This window comes from Camelus bactrianus, chromosome 19 (assembly GCF_048773025.1).
Source record: "Camelus bactrianus isolate YW-2024 breed Bactrian camel chromosome 19, ASM4877302v1, whole genome shotgun sequence".
NCBI lineage: Eukaryota > Metazoa > Chordata > Mammalia > Artiodactyla > Camelidae > Camelus > Camelus bactrianus.
The window spans coordinates 15212752-15233275 of NC_133557.1; the positions used below are offsets into that span (position 1 = coordinate 15212752).

The 20524-nt window shown below is 37.5% G+C and overlaps 1 protein-coding gene across 4 annotated transcripts in view; it reads left to right on the forward strand.

Annotated features, from left to right (window-relative positions):
- Positions 1–20524, forward strand: part of RALGAPB (Ral GTPase activating protein non-catalytic subunit beta) — an 84880-nt gene that overhangs the window by 50984 nt on the left and 13372 nt on the right. For all 4 annotated transcript variants that reach the window (XM_074347266.1, XM_074347267.1, XM_010958751.3 and 1 more), the window contains 8 exons: positions 22–204; positions 1475–1626; positions 6681–6868; positions 8772–8878; positions 10432–10584; positions 12712–12921; positions 16839–16997; positions 20102–20267. In XM_074347266.1, the coding sequence (XP_074203367.1) occupies positions 22–204; positions 1475–1626; positions 6681–6868; positions 8772–8878; positions 10432–10584; positions 12712–12921; positions 16839–16997; positions 20102–20267 (1318 nt within the window). The remainder of the gene's footprint in view (positions 1–21; positions 205–1474; positions 1627–6680; positions 6869–8771; positions 8879–10431; positions 10585–12711; positions 12922–16838; positions 16998–20101; positions 20268–20524) is intronic.

The following is a 20524-nucleotide window of genomic DNA, read 5'->3' on the forward strand; positions in this document are numbered from 1 at the left end:
TCTCCGTACGGATATGCTCAGGTGAAGGTGATGGTTGACTCAGGAGACCGGAAGCGAGCCATCAGTTCTGTGTGCAGCTACATCGTGTACCAGTGTAGTCGGCCAGCTCCTCTCCACTCCCGGGATCTGCACTCCATGATAGTGGCAGCTTTTCAGTGTCTCTGTGTCTGGCTGACAGAGCACCCTGATATGCTTGATGAAAAGGTTAGTTTATTACATCTTAAAAGACAGTAAATAGAAAAAAATATATATGTTGGGAAAATGTCTTTTAAAAGAGAATATCTAAATTTAAGTACAACATTGCATGCTTTAAACTGAACACACTTGTTATTTTTCAGTAGAACACTTGTCCTGTTGAACACAACCCAAAAACTGTCATTGTGCTTGTACAGTTGACCCTTTAATAACATGGGTTTGAACTGTGTGGGTCCACTTATATGCAAATTTTCTAAAATAGTAAATACTACATGATTAAATGATTTCATGGTTGGTGTACCCGAGAATGTGGAACTGTGCATAAGGAGGAACCACATATTTGAAGGGCCGAATATAATTTACACATGAATTTTTGACTGTACTGAGTCGGCATCCCAAACCCCCATGTTATTCAAGGGTCAACTCTATTTGGTTGTAAATTAACCCATAGAGAAGTTCTTTGGAAAGATAAATCTTTGAGTAATTTATCTGTGTACCATTAAGAATGTTCTTTCTTGAAAGGATGGTAGCCTTGAGATGGCTGGTAGGTACTTTGGTTACCCATCCTCAAACCAAGAAGGGCAGTTAATAGCCAGGCTGCAGGCCTAGAGCATTGCTTGTTCATAAAGGTTGTTTGTATCTAAAAAATTTTTTCACACACATTTCTTTCTTTTCGAATAGACACATACCTAGGCTGCTTTACCTACCATTGTTCCATGTAACACTTTTTTTTTATGGAAAGGCAGGCAGTGATAAAGAATTCACAGTATAAATAAAAGAAGAGATATCAGGCTTATTGGATATTATAGAGAGCTTTATATAGTTTTACAAAATAATACTGTTGATTAAATCTTAGTCATTTTCCTTCTGACTTCTAAAGTTATGATATGAGAAATTGCTTTAAAAATGTCAGCTGATGAATTTCCCTTTGGATAATCTGACTTGTTTTAAACCATCCAGGTTTAACTGAATTATGTTGTCTCTTTCACTTGGCGTTCACAATTTACAATCTATTGTAATTTTACCAGAACTATGACTGATAAAATCAAATTGAATTTATCATTACTCATTATCTAAATCTCTGAACAGTCAAATTTAGTTCTTTAAAGAAAAATTGAGGCTAAGTTTATTATATTATTATGAAATTAATATATACCTATTAAAGAAAATGAGAAAGAAAGTAGAGCCCCACCACCAAACCACAATCACTATTGACATTTCCTTGTCTTCTCATAAGATAGGTATATTACAAAAACTGATCTGCCTTCCCTGCTTCTAGGACTGTCTTAAAGAAGTACTGGAGATTGTGGAACTGGGTATTTCAGGAAGCAAGTCCAAGAACAGTGAGCAAGAGGTCAAGTACAAAGGAGATAAGGAGCCAAACCCTGCATCTATGAGGGTGAAGGATGCTGCTGAAGCCACCCTAACGTGGTATGAAAGTAACTGCACAGGGATTGTGCCTAGGGATTAGATGGTCTCAGATGTGATGTATGTTGTTTCATCTCCTCCCCAGTTGTTCAGCATTAAGTGACATACCCCATTTAGGATACTTTTTTCTCCGGAAGTAAAATGGAAAAGAAAATGTCTTGTTTTTTGGACCAAAGGAAATCAGTAACTTGGGGCTGAGCATTTGGGTCCTTGTTTTTCTATGCTGGTTGGCAATAATTTAGGTCATATCATGTTAGAACTGGAAAGGATCTTCGTGAGTGTTACCTACCCCTTCACTTTGATGACTGAGTCCAGAGTCAGAATATGTCTGTGGTGACACCATTTGGTCTTCTACTTTCCAGCTCAGTGGTTTGTATTCTCTGCTACACTATTTATATTACATATTATAGGTTCATTCAGCCAAGATTTATGAACTCCCTCTTATGAATTGGCAATGGGATTGTAAAGATAAATCAGATTCAGTTACCACCCTCAAAGAGCTTCTTTTGCAATAGGGAAAATAAGATATGAACACAAATATCTATATTGTTAGGTGGAAAATAACTGCTCCAAGAGAAGAGGTACAAATAAAATGCTGGGGTGTTGGAAGGAGGAAATGAATACTTACAGATAAGGGGAAATCACAGTAAGATTCCTAAGGAAAATGATATCGGCCTGACTCTTAGAGAGCAGGTAAAGTTTGAGCTATAAGTCAGATTACAGAGTGGGTAGGGCAGCAAAAGACTCCTGATTCATGCATTTTGGCAGTGAAGGGACAGAGACGGAGTGGTACCTTGAAAGAGAAGCGGAGAGAGTTGAGAGAGTTTGTGTTTGGCTGAGAAGTGAGCAGAGCAGAAAGAGGGAAGGAAGGCAGTTGAGGTATATTTATCAAATGAAAAGAAGAGGTAGGTGGAGAAGATTCGATGGAATCAGTACAGGCGGAAAGATGGGGCTTATGAAAAGGTGAATGTGGATGAGGACCTAGAACAACGTAAAAGCAGGAAGGAGGAATGTCAAGTCAGTCTGGGTTCGCTCATCTTGGTCTTCTTAGTAAAGTGGTAGATAAGACAGCTTGTAGAAGGTTTGTATGTAAATCAGCCCTTACCAGGGGCCTTATGCCACAATGTTGTATGAGTTCAGTGACCTATTGATTTGGGGTGAGTACAGTAAACTTGGATTTATTTCTGTTCCTCATAGACTTAGGTCATTCAGTAAAATTTTAGCAGTGTACTTGCTTTTAGTTTAGTCCTGTTTACTATGCTAATACTGGGCTTTCAGTGAATTTGTGGAGGTTTGGCTAATAGCTGGAAAAATAAAAAAATGTGGTTGAGTACTAGAAATTTAATAAAAGTCCAGAGAGAAGACCATACGTGGGTTGGGGTGGACTTAAAAGCATCATAAAAGAACTGAGATTTGATGTGTACCTTGAAGAGTAAGAAGGATGTGGAGAAAGGGAGAAGGACATTTCTCACTGGGACTCTGCATTATACAAAAATAAGTTAGCTCCAGCCTGGCCTGGATGAAACATTCCATTGAGAGGATGACTGGCAGTGAGGATTGGATATAAACTCAGAATGAGTAGAAAGCTCTAGGGGGCTTCCCCCTAACCTAGCCAGTAGGTATCTAGATGGCTCATCTGTCTCATCTCTGCTGGCAGCTCAACAAATGGTACCTGCAGGGTCAAGTCTCAGTGAAGGCCCTGAGAGTCATCATGAAATGTATCCAAAACCAGTTTTCTCTGTTTCCTCACAGTTACAGCTTCATGTCAGTAGCATTGCTGTTTTCTAGTTAGGCAAACACATAACTTTGACTCTTTTTCTGATTTATCTCTGCTTTATTTATCATTCCCCTTTTGAAGCGAGTGATAGTCCAATAGACTTTACTTTTGAAAGTATTTCCTCCATTCCCTCTAACCCCAGATAGCATCCTGGTCCTGGCCTTTCTCACTTCTTGCCTGATTTCCCTGTTTTCAGTCTCTTACCCTTTTCATTCTGCATTCTGTTGCTGAACTCATCGTCCGTAGATACTGTTCTTATTCTGCTGCTTGAGTGATTGAAAACTGAATAGATCTGTTTACTCTGTTTATGTTGTGAAATTTTTAGTCTGGTTTTCAAGGCCCTTCTTATTCTGTCCCCACTCAAACTGTCTGATCTTTCCCAGCACATCCCTTCTGCCAAACTGGCAGGCCACTTGTGGCTGTGAAGTACACATGCTCATACCTGTCTGTATACTTCCCCTGGATTTCATGACTTCCCTCTTGTTATCTTGGTCACATCTTCTGCTGTTCGGTGTTCACATCACATCTGGCTACTTCCGTGAGACCTTCTTCGGTTAATTTGCTCTTTTTCTGTTTTTCTGTGCTCATTCAGTCTGACCCTGCCATGCAGCATGGAATTCTGTACTGTCATGATCGCACCAGGTTATATTTGATACATGCTAGTGTTGTCTTCTCAACCTAGGTAAAAGCCATAATACCCTCTTCACACCCCTCACAGTCTGAGCACACAGTAGATGATTGTGGAATGCAGATTGGCTGGTTTTTCCCCTTGTACTGTATACATTAGGACTCTTGGAAGTCATTTCAGCAGCCCCTCTCTTTAAGTCACTTTTTAAAAGACTTATTTACCAAGATATTTAGCTCTAATTTTGGGATACTTTAACCCCCAAGGTTGCCCATTTCATTTAATTGTTAAAATCTTGATGTTTCCATTGAGCTGAAATCTCTCTCACTTTAACTCCTACCCATTAGTTCTCATTCAAACTTTTGATGATGAAATCCTTTTTTCCCCAAGGAGTAGCGATGTCTGAAGACAGTCTTATGTAATTTCTGATTCATTTCTGCCAGTGCCTTCAGCTGTTTTTTGTATGCCAGGGATTTAAAGTACCTTTATCATCCTGATCATTTTCCTTTCAATGGTGGAGGTTTGACTATGCACCTCTTTAAAGGTTGTTTAATGAGTATAATATGTTAGATACGGTCTGATGACCTTTCAACTCTGTAGAATATTATCTTTTCATTAAAATGTACTTGGAGACTGTATTGAGTATTTAAGAACCTAGTGATTTGCGCTAAATCAACTAAAATCTTTGAGGCTTTTTTTTTTTAACACACTTACCTTTTGTCTTTTTCATATTGTACTTACTTATTTGGAGGTATTTAGATGTAATGTACAGCATTTTATGTTTAAACCTGAAATTTGTTCATGTAAGATTTACCTCATTATTTTTAGTCTTTTAAGATTCTTTTGGATCCCATCTCTTACTCTAATACATTAATTCTGCAGCTTAATTTGCAGTCAGCTGCAGATTTAATGAGCCTGCCCTGTGTGTCTTAATCAAAGACACTGATAAAAATATTGAACAGAGAAAGGCAAAGCATATGATAAGATATTTCCCTCCAGGTTCACAGGGATTTTTAAAAATCTTGTCTTCAAGTTTATTATGATATACTGTCAAATACTTGTATGCGTTGATCTCAGAGATATTTCTCTGCCTTTCCAGTCTAGTCATTGTCAAGAAGAGACAATGTGGTTAGACTGGTGTAGCTTGATCTTAGTGACCTGCTCCCTTGCCAGCACCCTATTTGATAATGTCTTAAAATCTTGCATGGGACATAAGCTCACTTGGTCCATATGCTTTGTGATAACCATCTCTGTCCCATGTTAGAAAACCCACATTTTCCCATTACTGGTCTCCTGGTCTCCTACAAGTCCTTAGGCTGGAACTCATCATGAAATTCTCCTGGTCCTTGAACTTCTTAGATAGTCCTCTTCCTAGGAGCAGAGAAAATGGAAGGAAAATACCTGTTGAGCAGTGTTGCCTTCTATTATCAGAGAGATTTGGGTTCAGGCATTAGAATGAAAGAGAAAGGGAGAGGCCACAGGAACTGAGGATTGCGATGATGAGAGTCGTGTTGGGGAATACTAGTTTTCCAAATGAGTTGCATATGAAGGGTCAGGTGATAGTAGGACAAGATAAAATATTTTTGTTTTCTTAACAAGATACTTTCCCTGTTTCAGTTTCTTAATTATAAAATGGTAATAATAGTGGTACCTATCTCATAGGGTTGTTATAACTAAATAAAATAATAAGTGCTTATTAGACTCAGTTCTTGGCACATGGTAAGTGGTATGTGTAAGTTATTATTATTCATTGAAAGTATGCAGAAATCTCTGGATATAAACATTTCTGAATGTTAAGGCTTGATCAGTTGATTTCCAGTTTAACAAAGCATTTTTTCTTACATATTCTCATTTAATAATTACAGTAGTTCTGCAAGATGCAACTACTAGTACGTCAAGTTCCTTATCTGTGAAATGAGGATATCTATTCATGGCCATTTAATGAGAAGGCGGCAGACCCTGGTTTCTGATTCTTGATGATCACTTATCTCTTCTGAGCCTGAGTTTCCTCATCTGAAAAATTGAGGGGATTTGGCTGATCTTTGAGTCCTTTTCTAGGTTAGACTGCTTTAGCTAGCATAATCCTGAAACATGGAGCACACAGATTTTTAAAATGTATCTTTAGGAGCTTCATGATTTAGAAATATGATTAGTCAAGTTCCCTGGGTAGCAGACTTTGAGAGAGAAATCTGCTTGCAAGAAGTTTATTGGAAAGTGCTGTCCGGATCTACCCTTATAGGGGAATGAGTGAAGTGGGATTGAGCAGAGGGAAGAACTAAACTGATGCATTGCAACAAAGAGCTCTGGAGTTGGGCTGGCCCTTCAGAATTCTCTCATGTTGAGTTTGAGACCTGGGACTTTACACTGCTGGAAGCTGTGTATCTTGGGTGAGGTGGTTCTCATTGGCGTCTCTAAGACTCCGATGAAAGGTATGGCCACCATCTTCCTGCTTCTGGGGGAATGGATCTTTCAGTCTTGGAGAGGGAAACCTGGACAGCACACCATGGCATCTACCAGAGAGTAAATCTGATCCTCAAAGAGGAAGCATGGCTTTGGTCAGTTAAAATTCAGAAGAACAGAAGAACAGATTGATGCATGAGGTAAACTGAACATTTTGCTTTGGGAACTAACCGTTATCTTTTGCATTCTCCATAGTATTATGCAGTTGCTTGGCGCATTTCCTTCACCCAGTGGTCCTGCCTCTCCTTGTAGCCTGGTGAATGAGACCACTTTGATTAAATACTCCAGACTGCCAACCATAAACAAGCATAGTTTCCGATACTTTGTCTTGGATAACAGTGTCATCCTGGCGATGCTGGAGCAACCTCTTGGAAATGAACAGAGTAAGTTTCAGCACCTCGGGTTCCTCCGCTGCTAAATCAGCTTGTTCGTTAGTACTAGCAAGCTGTTCTCAGAATCAGGGAAGGAAAGACTGCAAAATTCTAAGTAATTTTGCATTTGTCAAAAAGGCTTCTAGCTGTCAGATAACAGCAACTGAAAAATAGAGGGTCAGAAAATGGAATATACATATTAAATAGAATCTGTTAGAGGCTCTTTATGTGTATCTGAAATATCAGAAAAGAACTCCATAGTTTTATAAAAAGTTTGTTTTGGTGGGATATTTTCTGTTGCTTACTATGTCTGAAAATCATTATTACTCTTCTTCTTGATAGTAATTGGAATCAGCCAGTATATAAAGGAAGCATAAAACTTCTGTTAAAAACTTTTACACCAATATTGTATTCTAGATGATGTTCTTAGATAGACCCTTATTACTAGGTAGGTGAAGGAAAGTGAAGTTTATAGAATTTCTGGGCATACAAAGGACCTAGGGAATTACCTAGTGTACAGTTCCCTCATTTACAGGTGAAGAAACGGGTTCAGGAGGGTATGTGACTTGTCCAGGGTTATTTGAGAACTACATGGTATGACTAGGACTAGAATCCAAATTTTCTGAACCTCATACTGTCTCTTTCTGTTATCATTGCCCCACAGTGACAGGGTTTTCTCAGTGATTAAAGATTTGCCTTCTTATTTTGCATAAGTGAAAAGGGTCTTGGAGTCCCATGCAAATTCTGTTGAGTATAGGTAGGATCTCATAAATCCATAAAATGAAATGAGACGTTCCCAGTAGTTCAGGGATGAATGAATATCATCCCAGGTTTCCATTATGTTGCAGTAAGATACAGTGACTTTAATATGGAATAGATAGGGCCTTTAATCACTGCCTAACTCCAGAAGCACTGGTCCCAAGTCTTTCCTGCAGACACCTCATCCTTCTCTACCTTAGACCTGGAGGCTGCTTGACTTTCTTCCCTAGCTTGTGCCAATTATTTATGATTCCTCTGGCTTCCCATTCTCAAGCCACCTGCTAAAGAGTCTATAAAACCCAGTATCCTCTCCAGGTTTTCTGGCCTGAGAAGTAAGTGTCAACCCTTTTCCAGATTTTTTAGGAATTTGCTACTCTCATTCTAAGTAATTTTATTGCATTGAAAGTCTACCAGAAATATAATAATAGGGATTTTCAAGATGCACATAGACATTTTAATGATTCATTTTAGTAGTTAATAACAGAAGTGAGAGAGAGAAGCTTGAACAAGTTTGATTCATACACCAGAAACAAAATAAGGGAGTAAGACGATGAATCTGGGTCACTTAGGAAGTCCATCCTGAGTTCTTTACTCTTCTTCTTCCTGCACCTGAACTTCTGCTGGGATGAAATAGGTGCCTGCTCGTGGTGAGCAGCAGTACCCAAAGGCACCGGGGAATGTAACATCAACATTGCAGGCACCCAGCCTGTCTTCTGCACTTAGGTCATTCCCAACACTGAAAGTTAAGAGTATTTGCTAGAATAGTGTTTCCCCAAAATGTACGTGTGTACTGCTGCAGATATGTGAGCTGATGGTAGTTGATATGTCAGTGAACATTATTTTATGTATTTTTAAACATGTGTTTTAAAAGTATATAATTAGCACACCAAAATTCATGATTTTTCTTTTAGAGTAGAAATATATAATTTCCTTCAAAATTTTTAAGTTTAAAAAAAGGAAAGGTGGTTGATATAAAGTAAGATAACAGTTAACAGTAGTACGTGGATATGGCAGAAACCACGGAGGTGGTTCACAAAGGATGAAAGTTTGGGAAACATTGTGCTGGGGCTTTGGTTATTAGAGGCTCTAAAGTTGACACAGGTGTATTTTATGTGTTGCCAGAAATAAAAACTTCTACACCAACATTTTATTCTAGATGATTTTTTCCCCTCTGTCACTGTGCTGGTCCGAGGAATGTCGGGAAGACTTGCTTGGGCACAACAACTTTGCCTTTTACCCAGAGGAGCAAAAGCAAATCAGAAGGTATCCATCAGATGTTACAGGGAAGTGACTAAGAGTGTGTGCTTGTGTGTGTGTGTTGTGGTTTAAAGGTTAAATAATATTCCAACAAAAATCAGAGATAAAATAAATATATTTGATGCTAGCCAGATTCAAGTTAGTGAGTTCATATCAGAATCATCTTAGGAGCCTAGAAATCCAGGTTTACTAAATTACTCTTTAAAGACATCTTCAAGGCAGGTGTATTTTCAAAAAGCTTTCCAGGTGACTCTGGCATCCACTTATGATTAAGAACTACTGTTCTGAACGATGGCTTCAATTATTTTCATGCAATGTTAAATATAATAAAATTCAGGTACATGTCATATATGAAAAAAATTTGACCAGATCCTTGATGTCTCTGGCAACAGGACTTAGTTTCAGATTGTTTCATATAATTTATTCCTGTACAATTGATAATATGCTCTATAATTTTTTTTAAAAAAGCTGTATAATTTAATGAAATCTTCCTTTGGGGTGTCACGGTTTATTTTCTTTATAAGAGTTGTGATTATGTGAATAAAATTTGTTCATCAGAGAAAGTTGGAAAATTCAGCTAATAAAGAAGAAATTTTAAATCATCTGCATTCACTCTCTAGAAGTGGATAGCCACTATTGATATTTTAGTGGATTTTCTTCCAGTCTTTTTTTCTTTCTGTATGTAACACTTAAAAATAAAATTTTAGTCATTTTTGTATCCTTTTTTCACTTATCACATTGTAAGCTTTTACTTATGTTACTAAAAATTCTTTAAAACATAATAAAATTTTACCAGCATTTAAGAGAGACACCCACAACATCGGAGCACGTACCTAAAATAATTCAACATCCTAGATGTCTCTGTTAAATGAGACGTGTTTGCTGTGAGGAGCACACCCCTGCTTTCTCCTGGTGGCATCATGCCGATCACATTCTGTCAGCAGAACTATAAGCCACTGAGTTATAGCATTACAGACCAAGGAGGAAGGAGAGGAAGCAAAACTGGTTGATAGTTTAATATGTGCCGTATATATTTTGATTTAATCATCACAACACTCTTGTGATAGGTTTTTTCCATTTTTCAGATGTGAAAATGGAAGTGACGCAGCTAATATGTATTAAAGCAGGGATTTGGAGCCATGAAGAGCTAGAGTTGGTGCCCATACTTTTTCATTTAAGCCATGCTAAGATTCTAATTAGTGAACTCACTGTCTAGGGATGCCCAGTAGACCTGAACTCATACTTCATTACATGGAATGATTTGAGAGCCCTTGGGGAAGAAGGAAGTTTGAGCCTTAAGCTCTAAAATGCCTTATCCATTAGCTTACCACTGAATATGGAAGAGTCAGACCTGGTGCAGTGGAGGTCTGTAACTCATTTAAATATCAGTCACAAAATCTGTAAGAAGTTGATGAACGTTTTTATAGAAATAAAATAGAGTACACTGGTACACAGGCTGTTTATTATCTTTCCCATTAGCAGTAGTATTTGCAAATTCTTACTAAGTTCCTGCCAGATGGCACCAAATGTAATAAACATAATGTTGCTTGTTTTAACAGCTTTTTGTGCCTGAACCTCGTCCAGTTCCTAAAAATGATGTTGGATTTAAATATACTGTAAAACATCGACCATTTCCAGAAGAGGTGGATAAGATTCCTTTTGTGAAAGCAGATCTGAGCATTCCAGATTTGCATGAAATCGTCACTGAAGAAGTAAGATAAATTATTATCAGCTGTTGTTAAGAGAATGACTGTAAACATTCTTAAACAATTTCTGTGGTCAAGACACTACCTTTCTTTGGTGTTCCTGGAGGTGATTCATAAGATGACCTGGGTGTTTGTCATCTAGGAGGTTACCATGTAGTAAGACAAATACAGATTGTGGCTGATTGAAATAGAGAAGTGGCACCAGGCTGCCTGGCTGGTCCATAGTTTCAATAGTGTAGTGACATGATCAGACCCTAGTGGCAGATATTTCCAATTCAGAGACCATTGTGACAGTCCAGGCAGGAGATAAGAAGGACTGCCTTACTGATAGTGGACATTTAAATATATGGCATATATTCTAGGGCTAGATCCACACAGTCTTGGATTGATGGAGAAGGAAAAAAGCCAAAGAACTTTAGATTTTGGCCTTTATTGACAAAGATAATGGTGCCATTTACAGAAATATAGACATTAGGAAGAGGATAGGTGTGGGAAGATGGGAAACATTTATTTGGTTTCAGATTAATTTAGATAGTTAGCTAGATTAAGTAATTTAACCTCTTAGTCAAGGGAGAAGGATTTTCAGAAATGGAAGACAGAGGTATGTTAGGGCATGAGAGAACAGAAGGGCAGGAATGGAGATCAGGGAGAAGGAGCACTAAGAAGAGGCCCCTGAATTTTGGCATGAAATTGTAGGTGACTTTGAGAGCAGGTTCACAGGAGTGTTAAAGTGTAAGGGTCTGGGGAATGAATAGTTAATAAGGAAAAGACAGTGAATATAAGCTACATTGTTACTGTTAGCAGTAAAGGGAAGGATACAGAGAGGATAATAGTGTGAGGAAATAGCCTAGCTAAAGAAAGGCAGTGCTAGTTTTCCTCCCTCCCTCCCTCCCTCCCTCCTTCCCTCCCTCCCTTCCATCCTTCCTTCCTTTGGATGGGAGGAATATGAACATGCTTACATGTGGAGAAGGGTCTGCATCTGCTAATGCTGTAAGATGGCTGGGGGAATGATGAGTGATGGAGTAAGGCCCCCAGAGGCAGTAGGGTCAAGGGTCTATGTGACTGTGTCTAGAAAAGGGATACTTCTGTTAAGAGGGGTGAGGAAAGGGTAGATGAAGAATCAGAGACATTGACCGGTGGAAAGGAAAGAAACTGAGGTGGCTTCTGTAAATTTTAATCTTAGTTCCTAGCAATATAATAGGGAAGCAAAGATGGTTCTTAAAATTGCCAGGCAGCCCAGCTAGGTTTAAGTAGCATCATCTATAGTGAAGTTACTTAACTCACTGTGCTGACTTTCTTCAAAAGTCCTTGTTATCTGGAGACAAAAAAAAATTTGGTGTGAAGATTGACAGTGTGAATATGGAAACATGAGGAACAGCATTTTATGTGCTTAGGAGAGGGTATTAAGATGTTAGATTTGGGGATTTAGTCTTGGTTGGGAAGTAGATGAAGCTAGAAGGATGCTAATGGCTTGGGGAAATACAGGGAGGGGTTGGTTGCCTCACTGTGATGGTAAAGGGGGAGTGAGGGTATGGGTGAGTGGCAGGGATTTCAGAATTGTAGCTCTTGGAAGGACAGCACATCTGAGGTACCAAGTGTGTCATGGATGGCCGGAGTTGTGACAGTTGAGGAGGTTGTATTGTTCACCAAAGAGGATGGAATTTTAAATAGGATTGATCGGAAGGGAAGCAGAGGTAGCGACTAAGCCATATATATAGTTGTGGACTTCAAAACATGAAGGGGAATCACTGCAGGATGAAGACAGGGATCTGGAAGAGGAGGTAAAATGATCTGGAAGATGGTCAGGGGTCTGGCAAAGAGCAAGAGCTCTGCCCCCTTTCTTGCCTGTGTGAAGGGAAGCAGAGACAATGGTTTCACTTACAGTGAGGAGATGAAGGAGCAACTTTTGAGGCTATAGGGAGCATGTTTTGGGTATTTGTTTTAACCTTGAAATGTATTTGCTTGGTTGTATACTCTGTATTGAATCTTAGTATTGGTTGAAACTCAGTATTGATCACTGAAAATTATCTTCATTTATTTTGTTACTTGTAGCTTTGTTTTCATGTAAAAATTAAGATTAATCTTATTACTTTTATAATAATTCCAAACAATGAAATACTTGGTTTATTTCAGTTAGAAGAGAGACATGAAAAATTAAGGAATGGCATGGCCCAGCAAATTGCTTATGAAATACACCTTGAACAACAAAGTGAGGAGGAATTGCAGAAGAGAAGTTTTCCTGATCCAGTTACAGATTGTAAGCCCCCACATCCTGCCCAGGAATTCCAAACAGCACGTCTTTTCCTTTCACACTTTGGATTTTTGTCCTTGGAAGCATTGAAGGTAATTTTCTTAAACTTTTATGAGTAAGTGTATTAATAAATTAACATTCAACTGATGGTAGCTAAAGCATTTTTATGAGGATAGACTAATTTTAAAATACAAAAACTGTTTAAAATCTTACCCTTCCTGCAAATAAATGAAATTCTTTGATGCTATAGATTGCAGTATGAGCTCCAAGATAGTTTTGCCATGAATGTATTCAGAGTTCTGTCTGAGAAGACTGCTTTGACAATACATCCACCTCTGAATTTTCCTAGGTAATGTAGGACTGAAATCACATATATTAATGAAATCTATAGATAATTAGAAAAAGAATGTTAAAACTCTTTCTCAGTAAACTTTATTGCTGAATTATTACTGGCTACAACTGACTCTACTCATTCATGCCACTTTTAAAAAGGACCAAGTATAAGCAATTCTTAGGTTGTAGTTTCTAAGATCAGACTGTGTCGGGTTATGTCTGGGCATCACTGCTTGCTAGCTGTATGATCTTGGGCAAGTTGCTCAACTTTTCTGTCTTAGTTCCTCATCTGTAAAATAGGGGTGATAAGGGTATCCATCACTGTGGTCGTGTCAGGTGCATCACGTAGGACATGGTACAGAGTGAGCCATCCTCCGTAAGTAAGATAAATAACTCCCACTATTCTTAATTCTGTTATCCTTAAAACAATTTTACGAGGTAAGTGGTGATACCTTTATTTCACATATGTGGAAAACAGGGCCTCAAAATTGTGAAATAGCTTCCCTGGATGTGGATTTAGAATTTGTACGAAGGCCTCTTTGTTTTGAAAAGCACAACTGAAGATTACCAGGCAAGAAGTTGCTTACTGCACAAGCTGCCCCCTGCCCTTACTCTCTAGCAGCTACTTGGTTAAAGGGCATTTAACTTTTTAGGAAAGCAGAGGGGAGCACTGCTGTCTGAGTTTGGATTTCAGCATATAGATGAAAAATATTTTCCCATGTAGAAAACTGAGTTAATGGTGGGGAGTGAAAAGTAAAAACGCCTTTAAAATGCAGAAGAAAAGAGCAGAGAGAGGAAGACAAGGAACAAAGATACAAGCTACAAATGATTGGTGATGTTCCTCGTGGAGAAAAACTGAACAGAGTAGAAGTAAATCAAAATATCCTGGAAGGAAAATGATTACATCCTGTGGGCTGAAGGGAGACGAGAAGAGCTGTGACAGCCCTGCTCTGAGATTGCAGTTTTCCTTTCGAGTTATCTATTCTAGCTGAAATTTTTAAGCTTTTGAGAAAATAATTCTTAAGCTTTCTCACTAGGATCACAACATAGGAAAAAGAAAGTAACCTGGTTTATTTTATGAATCTTAGCTTATTTCTAATAACTTAAACCTGGCTGCACACACATACAAAAAAGCTAAAAGCTAACCTATTTATGAATATATTTGCAAAAGTATTAAGGAGAATATTAGTAAAACTGAATTCAGCAGCATGTTAAATTAACTTCTACAACCAAGGAACTCAAGGAGAGTCAGTTATTGGTAAATAGTAGTAAAGTTATTAAGGAAATAATTAATCCTATTAGCAGATCAGTCAATAAAACACTAAGTCAATTTTCAATAAAACAATACTCATTCTGAATTTTTCTTAAAACCACATTTTTATCTAGCTTCCTCTCTTGCCCTATCCTATTTTCCTTGCTTCTTCAAAGGTTTATCTTGAGAGCAGTCCCTGAATAAATCACTTGCTTAAAAAAAAACGAAAACAGTACTGATTCTGATTAAAAAAAAAAATAAAACCCCCAAAACTTAGCCGGGGCTAGTAATATAGATCTCTCTAAATGGCAGCCCATTTAAGAAATGAGATGGGGAGTGAGGAAATCAGGAAACTTAGGCCCACACTTTGTTAAAATCAGAGATAATGGATATCTGCCTTGACCACTGTTTAACACTGAGTTTTTAAATTAGTGAAAAATTTTAAAATAGTTTTTAAATAATTACAGATTAACAGACAGTTTAAAAAATGTGTGTGGGGGGGTCCCCCCAGTAGTAATATCTTACATAATTAGTATAATACCAAAGAGAGAAAAACTATTAGAAAGGGAAAGACAGCTCCTAGGTAATAGGATTTCTAATTAAACAACCAGAGGAGAATCAATAGACTATTTAAAGTAAATGAAAGTTTAGATCACTACACATGAAGTACAAATATTAATAACTATCTATAGCTGTAATATCCAGTTTAAAAATGATAGGAAAAAAACCTCACTTACAACTGTGATATTGACAAAAATTATCCTAACAAAATGTGTTACGAAAAACACAGACCTAGAGGAAAAAAGTTATTAAGAGATATAAAATATGTGCATGTTATGTTCTTGAATTAGATCATCCAGAAGAACAAGCTGATGAGACAGCTTACTTAAAAAAGAAGAAAAATGAGGAGCGTTTGTCCTATAAGGTGTATTACAGCATGCTGCAGGTCCGCAATTCCTTATCCACGATTTCAAAGTGAAAAATGAAAACCAGAAGTTTTCTGTATGTTTGTAGAAAATTCATTTAGTGGCAAAATAAGACCTGAATTGACATGAGGCTATTTGTAGTCTTTACTTACTTTATAGTGTGAATACTCTTCTGTTTGACTGCAGAAATAGTAATGTCTTTGATTGTAGGGTGTTACCTTAACCCTTATCAGGAGTGTTATGTAATAGTCTAGAAGACCAGGCTCATACTCCTTGCTAATGTAGAAAAGTGATCCTTACCATCGTGAAAAATACCATGGATGGCAAAACCTGTTGGGCAAGATCAAATCTCAAGATAAGGGATTAGGAGAAAACAAAACAAAAAATGCATTAAAAGTTAATAGACTTCTTTTTTAAAGCATTTTTAGGTTTGCAGAACCTAAATTTGAGTAGAAAGTACTGAGTTCCCATATACCCTGTCTTCCCCCACACACATAGTTTCTCCTTTTGTAACCTCTTGCATTGTTGAGATACATTTGTAACAACTGATGAACCAATGTCTACTCATTATTAACTGAAGTCCATAGTTTACATTAGAGTTCAATCTGTGTTGTACAATTCTGTGGGTTTTGACAAATGTATGACGACGTGTGTCCACCATTGTAGCATTATACAGAATAGTTTCACTATTCACTGAAATCCACTGTAGTCTTCCTAGTCATGCCTCCCTCTCTACTTCCCCCAACCCCTGACAACCACTGATCTTTTACTGTCTCCACAGTTTTGCCTTTTCCAGAATGTGTTATAGTTGGAATCATATAGTATATAGCCTCTTCAAATTGGCTTCTTTCGCATAGCAATTTGTGTTTAAGTTTCCTCCATGTCTTTTGTGACTTGACTACTCATTTCTTTTTATCATTAAGTAATATTCCATTATATGGATGTGTCACAGTCTTTTTATCCATTCACCTACAGAAGGACATCTTGGTTGCTTCCAAGTTGTAGCAGTTATGAATAAAGCTGCTGTGAACGTTTGTGTGCAGGTTTTTGTGTAGACATATGTTTTGAATTCAGATGGGTAAATACCAAGTTGTGCGATTGCTGCATCGTATGGTAAAACTATGTTTAGCTTTGTGAGAAATTGCCAGAACTCCTTCCAATGTGGCTGTACTACTTTGCATTTCCACCAGCAATGAATAAGAAAAAAATACATCTGATTTTTTTTCTAGAAAGCATGATATATTACAGAGAAAATAGGATTTTAAATTATACACGTAGTATGATTTTAACTGTCTTTAACAAAAAAAGGCAAATGAAAGAATGTAAGGAAATACACAAGAATGTTAAATAGTTTCTGTAGTTTGAGATTATGGATATGCTTATTCCTGCCACTTTATAATTTTTTTAACTTAATGTTTATTAAACCATTAGTAACTATTGCTTTTATAATTAGATAGTGAAAAGAGGTAATTTTTATCCTTTCTTCCTTCGGTGGTAGGAACCTGCAAATAGTCGTCTACCTCCTCACCTTATTGCACTTGATTCTACGATACCTGGATTTTTTGATGACATTGGGTATCTGGATCTCTTGCCATGTCGTCCCTTTGACACAGTTTTTATTTTCTATATGAAGCCAGGTCAGAAAACAAACCAGGAGGTAAGATTTCTGAATTTGGGGGGTAATTTTTTTATGCTGTAAATTAAAAAAATTTAACATGGCTTGCACTTATCCAAGGTGGGAAATGAATTTTTCTTGATGCGTAAAGACTTGTAAACCAGATTTAAAACTGAGTTAATGAAAACTGTGATGCTTAGAGTCCTGAGTCTTGACTCTCAGTGAATGTGATTTAGAGAAGAGTTGTAGTATGTCTTTCTTCCCCTTAAGGAATTCAGATTCATAAGACAAAAAAAAAAAAAAAAAAACTAAAATAACAAAAAGCTAAAGCTAGGCCTAATTGCGTAGCAATAACTATTTACTGAACATCTTCCCTGTGGCTCACTCAGCATGCCTGGGTATAGAAGTAACAGTCTTTCCTCTTGAGGAGCTCACTTTCCAGGTAATTTCACAAGCAAATAATTTCAGTTGCAGCATGCATAGTGGGAAAATAGTATCTCAAATAAAGTAAAGGACAAAAACAGAAGACTAAGAGAAACATAGCTGTATACTCCTAACAGACTAGGAGAAGAATAAAGATAAATATAAGATAGGTGAGAATGGTAAACTGAGAGCAGATGGCAGGAGAGTGAAGTGTCTATTGGAGATGAGTAGTTGGAACATGGAACAGGCAGGTAGTTAACCAACTATGACTAGAAAAGGGCTAAAGGAAGGTTTGTAAAATATAGTCTGTATTCAGATGTGTAGGGCACGATGACAATATGATCTTAGAATTTTACTGTAATCGTTGTAAGACCATTAGCTAATTAAATTGAGCACACTTTAAGAAATTTGCCAGTATAACAAAATATTTATTTATATAAGAAGCACTGTTTCAAATTACTGGTGAACTACCAGAAAAGGAGAGAGTTGTTCTCATTTCATGCTACTGATTCAATAAATATTTACTAAGTGTCTGCTGTCAGTTAGGTGCCAGGGTAGTAGTGGTAAACAAGATCTAGAGGGTTTCTGGCCTCCTAGAACTACTAGCTAGAGGGGAAGACAGATGATTAAATAAGCAACGGCAGTAAAATGTGCTAATAGGAACATGTTATAGAAGCCATTTCACAAAAACCTAACCTGGTCTGAAGAAGACGTCCTGGAGGAAAAGAGTTCTAAGCTAGTGTTTGAGGTATACACTGACAGTAGGTAAAAAGGTAGAGGCAGGTTGTTACCAACCAAGCCATTGCATGTGTAAAGGCCCTAGAGCTGAGAGAGACTTTCATCTTCACGGAATTCATTATGGGTTCCAGTTTCCTTGGAGTTTAGGAGAATGTGGGCTGCTGGTAGACAGAGATGAGACAGATTCAAATTTGGTGGGAGATCCTCATTAGTGAATTAGTGGATTAATTGCAGGGGTTGAGGATCTATTTTGAAGGAAGTCTAATGCATGGTTCTTATGAGAATAATGGGGCCATTTTTCTCCTATGTGTAGAAGAAGACACAAACCCTTGAGGTAATTCTTACAGCAGTTCAGTTTCTTTAGCTTTCTAGGGACTGAGGGTGAATAGAAAACAATAAGATTCTCTGAGGCCTCCTTTAGAGTGGCTGAGACCTGCCTTCCCCAGCCACATGGTAGATTTAGATTAATCTCTAGCTGCCAGCCACGGGTGTACAAGTTGAATTTGACTGACTTATCACATCGTGACTAAATTTTCAGAAATCGTTTAAATTTCACCTCTTTTTTTTTTCTTTAATAGAGGTACTGGGGATTGAACCCAGGACCTCCTGTATGCTAAACGTGTACTCTACCACTGAGTTATACCCATCCCCTCTAAAAAGTTCACTTCTGAATAAAAATTTTAATTGAAAGAAGACTAGAACTGGCTGTCAAATCAGTTTCCTGGCACTTATAAGAATATGAAGGGATATGGGTGAACTAAATAGGTACACTTCTAAAGAGAAGCATTTAAGAGATGGTGGCCTGGCAGTGATACCCAGTGTATTGAGAAGTAATAGATGTAACACCCCATATTTTGACTTTATTAGGCCTCCGGATGGTCTTGCCATAGATTAGCATTGTATGAACTACATCAGTGATCTGTGGACTGGCTGCATCACAATTGTTTTGGGGAGCTTTTAAAAATAGTGATTCCAGGATCCTATCTCTACTGATTCTGATGTAGAAGTTCTGGAGTGGGCTAAGAGAATCTTATGTTTAAGAAATTCCTCAGGTGATTTTTATATGCTACCCCTCTTCCCATTTCATTTTTTAATTTGTAGAGGATTTCTTATTTTCCTTCCTTTAGCATAAGGTTTTCAGCAGCAGCACTCTTGCTATTTTTGGCCGGATAATTCCTTGTTATGGGAGCTGTTTTATAAAAATAGAACATTTAGCAGCATCTTTGGCCTCTGCTCACTAGGTACCATCAGCAGTTGTGATATCAAAATGTCTCCAGACATTGCCACATATCCCCTGGAGAGCAGAATCACCCCCATGAGAACCACTATTTAAGAACAAGGGACTTTTCTTTCTCAGCTAGTAAAAAGCCCAGGAATGAAATTTGGCACTTGGTAAAGAGTAGGGAATCTTCTGGTCACTTCATTTTTTTTCTGGAATGGTCGCATTCTCTTCTTTGGACTAAGAGAAGGATGTTTTCTCACTCATTTATTAATTATACTGTATCTTCACTGAATTTTTAATAGATTAGTACTTTTTATAGCATTTGTCAAGGTTTGTAAGTAAATATTCACATACTTAAGTAATGTCTTTCACTAATCAGACCCTGTGAAGGCAAGAATCTAGTGTTTTTTGTTTACTTTTAGTAAACATGTCTGGTTCAATAACTGTTTTGTTAGGGAGGGAGCTAAGGGCTTTACTTGCATTTTCTCACTTAATCTTCACAACCATCACTATTACTCCGGCTTTATAGATGAAGAAACTGAAACAGTGAGGTTAAAAAACTTATCCAAGGCCCAGCTGGGATTTGAACCCAAAACTATCTAACTCGGAAGCATGCATGTTTAACTGCAGTGACGTAGTCCTTATTTTATTCTGAGCTTGGACTTGATTTGTCAGATACTTCAAAGCAACAATTTTTATGAAGGTTATTTTGATATGCTCTTTTGTTTCCTTCATTATGGCTGATGATTGGTATGTATTTCAGATTTTAAGGAATGTGGAGTCTTCCAGAAATGTTCAGCCACATTTCCTAGAATTTTTGCTCTCCCTTGGTTGGTCAGTAGATGTGGGCAGACACCCTGGTTGGACTGGCCATGTTTCTACCAGTTGGTCTATTAACAGTTGTGATGATGGTGAAGGATCTGAACAAGGTAAAACTCATATGGTCACTTCTGTTTTCTAGTTCTGTTACTCTTGATTTCTCCCCTTTACTATGAGTTTGTAGTCTTACTAAAAAAAACACAGTTATAGAATGGAAAAATCTCCTTCCTGTAATCCTCACAGGAGGTTGCTTGATAATCATTTGTATACTCTTCCAGACATTTTCTGTGTATACAGGGAAAAGTTATATGTGTGTATATATAAATGAACATATACATTATATACATACCTAATGATAGAGTTAATT